Source organism: Cyprinodon variegatus, unplaced genomic scaffold, assembly GCF_000732505.1.
Source record: "Cyprinodon variegatus isolate N-32 unplaced genomic scaffold, C_variegatus-1.0 Scaffold372, whole genome shotgun sequence".
NCBI lineage: Eukaryota > Metazoa > Chordata > Actinopteri > Cyprinodontiformes > Cyprinodontidae > Cyprinodon > Cyprinodon variegatus.
In genome coordinates this window covers 494,425-502,350 of record NW_015150825.1, presented here as the reverse complement: position 1 = coordinate 502,350, position 7,926 = coordinate 494,425, and the positions used below count along the sequence as shown (strand labels likewise).

Here is a 7,926-nt window from a genome sequence, read left to right as displayed (position 1 = left end):
CAATATTAAGTACACTGGATTATTTAGATGTTTTGTTGCTACTTCATATGAAAAAATTGGCTATTCAACATTTTCAGAGTAGATGACAACCATCCAAATTTCTTATCATTTAAAGAGCTGTATAACTTTTCTAGACTGTTTACCCCCCCTGCATTTGTTTATCATATATTTACAATAAGTGGTCTTAAAATAATTTATCCTACACTTATATTAAAATAAGAAAAAAAAATTGTAATTGGTTTCATAACCTAAGTTTTTAGATGTTTAATGGCTCAAATTGTCATCAGTCATTTAGTGGCCTATAGGATATATAGCATATAGGATTATTTTACTGGATCCTCAGGAGATTTAAAAGCAACAGCAGCATCCAAGTCACCAATTAAATGTTAAACCATCCATTTTATTTGTCTATACAACACTGTTAGAATAAACATAAAACCGTTAAACTCCAGAAAACTTTACAGGCATATAAAATCCAGAATGCATAGTTACGTATAGGTCAGTAGTAAACGGACTAATATCAGATTACATTCTTTAGTCGAGGTAGGAAGATGTGTGAAAGAAGTTCCCTTTTAGATATTATCATGGAAATAGTGCAAAAAGAATTAGAGAAAAAGACAATATGAGATATAATAATTGAAACTCACTTTTCTGTTATCATTAGAAAATTATTAGATGTCAGTAGAGCCGCACTGGTGCAGAGTGTTCTAGAAGTTAAGTGGATTATTTATAAATGATGGATTCTTTGAGGGTTTTTCTCTTGCAAGTAATAAAAGAGACATTCTTTAAGAACAAACAAAATTAAACCTTCACAGGCAAAAACACTTTAACACCAGCAAAAATATTAGCTACAACAACAAAAGAAAACCTAAACCCTGGATCATTTTTTTTGGGGGATTTGGCAGCCGTTTTGTTTTTTTCCTCAGGAGTAAACATCCGTTACATTCAACAGTCACAGTGGATCAACAATAAAAAAAGCAATCCTAAAGACATTGCATTCAAACAAGTGTGCAAACAAGACTTGCAGTGCAAAGAGCCAGTAGCAATTCAATGTTTCACTGAAACAACGAGGTAGATATTGTTTGTACAGATTTTTTGAGGTAGTTTCGATTCAGCTTTGCTCCATGCTGAGAGCAGACAGAATTGCTACTTCTCCAAAAGTCCTGATCTGTGAATAAAAATAAAATAAAAAAAAACATAGCAGGTTCTGGATTAGTTTGACACCATTAATGAGATTGTCTGGAGCTTATTGTTCCTTTACTGTTTGGTTTTGTCGTTCAGTCTGTGCCAATGCATGTCAGTATGGGTGAAACCTGTTGAGAGGAGCCCCGTTCTGCAGGGTGTACTGACTCTGAAGCTGATTATGAGAGTAAGTGTTTTGATTAGCAGGCAACAGTGCATCAAACACACTCTTATTGGGAGGTACAGACTGCAGCATGTTGTCCAGATCCATGAGCAGAGGAGGGGGTTGAACAGAGACTCGCCTGCTAGGTAGGATGGGCCAGTAGGAGTGACCTATGAAGTGAGTGGGCGCCACAGGAGAGCTGCTATAGCTATAAAGAGGAAGTCCGCCATGCAGCTGCATTAAGGGGCCTCCATTAAACCGCATACTAGGGGGGGCAACTGCATTGGGGGGAGCATATTTGGCGTAGGAGGTTGGTAGCTCCCATGGAGGGGGAACAGTATCTCTTCTGGCAGACTTCTGCAAAGGTGGTCTGTAATCCTCATAAGCATCAGAAGCTGTTTCACCATCAGGAGGAACACGCTTCCCACTGTGGGACACACTTTTCCATTCCTCATCAGAGGACGAGGTGGATGCAGGACTCACTGAGCTAGCAGAGGAGGCGTACCGGGGCCGGGGAGGTGGCGAAGGCCGAGGGCGCTCCACTTCAGACCAACAGTCCCTGTCTACATCCCCAGAAGCACTCGTAGGCCGCAGGCTGTGCAGCAAGGAATCGATGGCAAAGGATGAGTCCAGTTTGGGTCGGAACAAGTCCTCTTGTGACGGTGAAGGATTTCCTGATGACCCTGATGGGAGAGAGGTCACGCACTCGGTCGAAGGAGGAGGCGGCTCAGATTCAGGCTTGTGTCCTTGCAGGATGTATGGAGCCAGATCCTGGGCAAAGATGGTCTCATCTTGACGCGACACAGCCGTGTTCTGCCTCTTTAGAAGCTCCAGAGGAATACGGTTCAGGTCCACGGCCCAGTAGTTCCCTTTCCCCTGGGGTTTGCCTGGATCCTTCAGCACCTGTAGTACAGGAAAAAAAAAAAAAAAAGTAAAATTCCTGATCGTTTGACCTGACGACCTGGTCTGGCAGGGCTGATTTAGTTTCACAAAAACTCAAAACAATAGCAGTGAAAGGCAAAAACCTGTAAAGCTTCATACAGTGGGAGCCACATGTATTGGCCCTTGATAATGTGCAAAACACCCTGAAACAAATGTATATTGTTGAAAATGTTTATCTCACACTTAAAATGAAAAATCCAGCCCTAGAAAACCTAAACATTATTTTTCTTTAAACAAAGAAATCAAATCACTGGCATCCTTGTTTTTTATTATTAAGTAGAGATATCTAGAGATGAATTCAAAACTTCATGCTATTTCAAACATTTTGTAGAACCAATGCATTTGGATAGAAACAGGCCCACAGCATCATAGACACTCAACCATACCTAACAAAGGCCAGGGGGTGTTTTTCTACACATTACTCCAAAAGCTCCATCATTCTTATCTATGGTTTCCGTAAAGGTCCTAATCCATATTAATTTAGTTTTCAGGCCTACAATTATTTAGCTAGGACAGATAATGGCCTTTATTCAGTGTACATCCCAAACAGCTGGTCACTAGTGGTCAGCTTTTTTTTTTTTTTTTAGCCTCTCCTCACAGTGTGTGTCGACAAGGTAAAGCTGGATCCTCGGCCTGCCTGTTTCTTAAAATAGACAGGGATCAGATAAAGAGAAACCAAATAAGAGGTAAAGTATAAATGAAAAAAATACTCCACTTATAATTATTTTGACTAAACCAATATCTCTCCATGCTTAACAAATGCCAGTGCATTAAGAGGCTGAACTCTTTCAAATATTTTATTGTTGGTTCAAATAACTTATATGAGGGCTTTTCACACATCTGGCTTGTCATCAAGAAGTTGTTTCCCTCTAAAGCAACAATTATAACATCTGGTTTTGCTGTGGCCTTTTGAAGTGTTTAAAAGTCTAAATATACAAACCTTTACAAAGCAGTCATACGAGGACAGGTTGTGTCGCACAGAATCTCTCCACCCTTTGTAGTTTCCTTTGAAAAATGGGAAGAGGGTACTGATCTCCTTCAGGATCTGGAAACAACAACAAAAAACAGCTCAATTCATATTTGATGCAGCTAAGGAATGTCTCTGTTTGCACTTCAAATGCAACAATAAAACAACCAGAATATTCATCCATAGGGTTAAAATAACATTCTTCTAAAACATGTACTGTATACCTTATCTGTGTTCTGATAAAGATCAGTGTCTGGCTTCACTGCAGTGTCCAAATTTATCAAAGCAAACCAAAGTGCTGGTCACCCAAGTGTCACACAGAGGTTACTGTTTAGTGTCACATCCTTCAATGGAAACCACATGCCTTCATGTTTTCACTGTAACTCAAAGAACTCTCCAGTAATTTCTGAGCCAGCAGAAATTGAACTGTGCGTAAAAGTGCTATCCAAAAAATAACTCACTGATCATTTACCTCTGAGAGGGTCAGCTTCTTCTCTGGGGACCGCTGGATCACCATGGCGATCATAGCTAGGTAGGAGTAGGGTGGTTTTGGATACCTCTGGTAGTTTTTTTTCTTCCCACAGCTGGAACTGCTTTTTTCTCCTTCAGATCTCCACGCCGCGTCCCGCAGCTTGGTATTGGCGTCGTTGCAGCCCGGGTATGATGAGTGGGCTGGCGTGGCACCGCTGGAGCGCTCGTTGCGCGCATTGGGTGGCTGCTGAGGGGCCATCTCAGCCGGTTGCTGCGCTACAACGCTGGAAGGAAGGTTCCGCTGCACATTTCTGCAGAAGTCAAGTTGATGGTCGCGATGATCTCCAGTGTGGAACAGAGCGGCTGGTGCCAGGAGGCTCTGCTCCGGCCAGTGCTTTGTCATGTTGATGCAACCCCGGAGAGGGGGGGAGATGGAGAGAAGGGGGGCAGGGGAGGTCGTAGAGTCGGTCCTTAAGTTCAGGAAGACTGTTGGCTCCAGGCTGACTCTATTTGAAGAGCAAACAATTAACAGTTTCATGTAAATCCAGCCGCGTAACTGAGGAGGAGGGGGGGCCTTATCTGAGAGCAGAGGTGGTGATCCCCCTGGGGGGGCTGGGGAGGGATTGTGTACAAAAAGAGGACAGAGAAAGACCATAAAAATACTCTTAGGGAAATATAAACTCACCACATCCAGAACAGAGATGCTTGTGAACGCATGGCACCTTTACGCACAAAAAGACCTTTAATAAAACACCACATTTCAGGGAGGAAAACATCCTCTTTTGATTCAATAATACATTTTTATTAAAGAAGCGCCACTTTGAATTATAGGTAATAAACCCAAAACTGTACAAGTTTTTTTTTTTTTTCGCAAAATGTGGGGGGAGTGAAGCACCCCCTTCACTCTCCTCTATTTTGCGCAAGAAAAACCTGTAAGGTTTTGGGTTTATTACCTATAAATCAAAGTGGCGGGGGGTGATCTCTATTAAAGCTAATCAACTATTTCTGTTGAGCAATATACAAAAAGCTTTGACTAATATACAAACACTGAAACGCTAATATACAAACTGGTTATTTTTCTTTCCACCAAACGCATGCCGGAGATAAAAAAAAAAAAAAAACACCATGAGAATTTCCACTGCAGGAATTCACTAAATAAACAGTTATCTCACAGTTTGTTTGTTTGTTTATTACAGAAAGTATGAATAAACACCAAACAATGAGTTGAATTCTAAAAGAAAGTGGTCCAAAAAGGGTTAATCTTGACCTTAAGTAATCTATTTGATATCAGTCTTATTATTTTTGTTCAATTCTGTTGAGTATTTAAAGCTACCAGCCAGTAATTTTTCTTATTTGTATATATTTTTAAATTAGATTGCTGATCATATCAAAGAGAGCACACATTAACATATTGTTCTCATCTGCGATTAAAGGTCTCCTTTAAAATGTGTATCTGTATGGTGGCAGAAAAGGAGCTACATCTGAGAAACATTTCATGGATTTCAAGAAAGAACTAAAACATAAAATGGTAACAGTAGAACACCATGGTGGTGGACTCTATGGGCAGGTTTGCAGCTTGAAAATTCTAAATAACCTTATGGCCGAGTCTGCAACCCATATAATAAAAAAATAAAATAAAGAAATCACAGTTCACATATCTTGGACCCATCTCAATTGCAACTTTTACCATAATTCTTGTATTAAGCCAATAATCACCCAACAACCCATCTGCTTACAGATGCTTTTGATTTGTCTTCTAAAAGTTTGTCCTTAATAATTTTCTTTAAGGGCTTTTAATGTTTTATAAGTTTCGTGTGGCCTTTAATGATGCCTGTCCCCCCCCCCCCCCAATAGTGTTTCTAATTTGTGCTCTTTATATGTGCATTCAGAGCTGGGTATCTCAAAAATTCAGTTTGGTTTCATGCTAACAAAGATTGTTGATTCTTAAAGTAGCAGAAACCAGTTTTTCTTACAGGTTTCTCATATTCCATAAAGACGGTGCTCAATGAAAACACAAGTAGCTATGAAATATAACAGTAATTTGAATTTTTGGCTTTCTGGTCATCTGATTGTTGTTGCCCTGTTTCCAAAAATGGAAAACAGCTCTGGTCAGAACCTAACCCAGTATTCAAACACTAAGGTTTCTGGAATGCAACTCTTTTGTTCAAGTTAATGTAGTGCTAATGTGTAAAGTCTTGCTTCCCAGCAAGCCAGTGAAAACAAGTTGGATTAAAATGAGCTCCCATTGGGGTGTGTGTGTGGAGGAGGACCACTCCCACACCCTGGTGGGGCTCTTAACATGTGAGGAAGCAGCTATGGGGGGGGGCACTCCCATTCAAAAGCAAGCATTGGGTTTTCTGGTGTTCAACAGGCTGCTAAGTGCTGTGCAGGGCAGAACCTTTCACACCTTATACATGAGCCATCATGTTCCCCACCCAGCTGTTGGAAAAATCATGCTCCCATTACAAAGTCCACAGAAGAATCAACAATTTTAACTTGTTAGATGGAGTCAGGCCTGAGAGTCAAGTTTTAAGGTGCAAACCCCTGCCTTTTTATTGCACTGATGGCCTAACAATCTAACACCTAATATCTCACCAACACTTGTTGAGCCCTTTGCATGTTTTTTTTGGGGGAAAAAATAAAACATTTTTTTGGGAAATCCTACCAAGAAATGACTCACCACTTAACATTGCATCTTCTCCTGCTTTGAAGCATTATTCAAGCTGTTTGGTTACTGATATGTTCAACAATCATCCCTCACCCACCTGCTGCAATCTACACCAAGGCTTTACTTCTCTTTAATATGTGTCCTTGTTGCTGGCAGACTTTGTCCCCCTCTAGTGGTTACAGTTTGACTTTCATCTAATATAATCAGCAGAACCGGGGGTGTAAAAAAGCACTGTTTCTTTATTATTCTTACAGTTCTTTGTGGTCCTACATAGTGCTGAAGCAGGGAATCCTGTATCCTACATTATGTAACCCCGTAGTGTTGGTTTCCCAAAACAACCCTTTGAATACATCCTCTCAAACTATCTCTTCCTGTCTACTGGAGTGAGACCTAATTGGTTTCACTGGATTAGTGATTGAAGCATAGGAAGAATGGGAATCCCTGTGAATAGAGCAGCATCAGGAACAAGGCTGTCAATGTTTAGGCTGACTGTGTCGAGACAAATCCCTCCTAAGTAGGCTTCAAAAGTCTGCTTGTCGTGGGCAGAGAAAGTTTAAGACAGTCTAAATCGTCTTGTCTGTCTGGGCTTTATTCCTCAGAGGGTTTTTATTCTTCTTCTTCTGATGAGAAAATGGAAGAATAATCTTTAAAACTGGTTAACTTAATATTAGCTTGGTAACATTCAATGTCTAACTGACAATAAAAGAAAAGTAGCAGGTCAAAGCATCACCAATACTACACCATGCTTTACAATGGACCTAAGGTGCTTGCTGGAACAGCTTTAGTAAAATATTAGAGGAAACTTCTTTTTGTGATGGTAGGACATAAAAAAATCTCTCTATTAGAATAAGTATTTAATGAATGCTATTAACACCAGGTTGATTATGTTCTCCGTTCTTTCATTAAATGAGGTTTCTTCGGTCAGTGTCATGCCATATTTTTCCAGGAATCCAGGAAAATAAGCCACATAAAATATCCGCATGCTCTGAAAAACCTTTTGTTAAGCTTTTATTTTCGTTTCATCCCTATTGAACAGTAGTTCCCGAGCTTTTGCTTGGTTTGTTGTCCAACCTCTTTCAGCCTATGAGGTGTCAATGTTTAATCATAGGGAAGATTCTATTAAACAGATTTTTTTTTTTTTAACTAGGACCCTTAATATTTATTTTACGGTTGGCTTATTGCAGGAATCAGCAAACTATAAAAGATCAGAACTGTGTATTTAGTTTTAGATACCAACGCAGGAACAACAAGAAACCTGCTCTGATTGGTGAAACTGAATCAAATGAGGATGTTCATATAGCCTGTATTCATATGGGAGAAAAAGGGTGGTGTGCATTTGCTGTCAGGCACGACTCATCCGCACAGCCACTTATTTACAAAAGGTTCGTTGAGTGTAAGTTCCTTTAACATTAGAGTATTTAATCAGAGATTACACCCAAATGTCAAATTCTCCATGGATAATTGGACAAAACTGAGTGATTTAAAAAAAAAAAAGATATACATACCGTATATCAGAAATATAGTAATTTGTGG

General features: G+C 39.9%; 1 protein-coding gene across 1 annotated transcript; it reads right to left on the bottom strand.

Annotated features, from left to right (window-relative positions):
- Positions 1-1,297: 1,297 nt before the first annotated feature.
- Positions 1,298-4,128, bottom strand: foxh1 (forkhead box H1). The gene is made up of 3 exons (XM_015386601.1): positions 3,727-4,128; positions 3,228-3,332; positions 1,298-2,248 (listed from the first exon to the last, which is right to left on the bottom strand). The coding sequence occupies exons 1-3, from the start codon at positions 4,126-4,128 to the stop codon at positions 1,298-1,300; spliced, it is 1,458 nt and encodes a 485-aa protein (XP_015242087.1).
- Between the last annotated feature and the right edge of the window lie 3,798 nt (positions 4,129-7,926).

Coding starts and splice junctions, on each gene's coding strand:
- foxh1 (XM_015386601.1), bottom strand. CDS start 4,128: ATGACAAAGCACTGGCCGGAGCAGAGCCTCCTGGCACCAGCCGCTCTG. Junction 3,333..3,726: donor AGAAGCTGACCCTCTCAGAG/GTAAATGATCAG, acceptor TGTTGTTTCCAG/ATCCTGAAGGAGATCAGTAC. Junction 2,249..3,227: donor CGTATGACTGCTTTGTAAAG/GTTTGTATATTT, acceptor CCTGTACTACAG/GTGCTGAAGGATCCAGGCAA.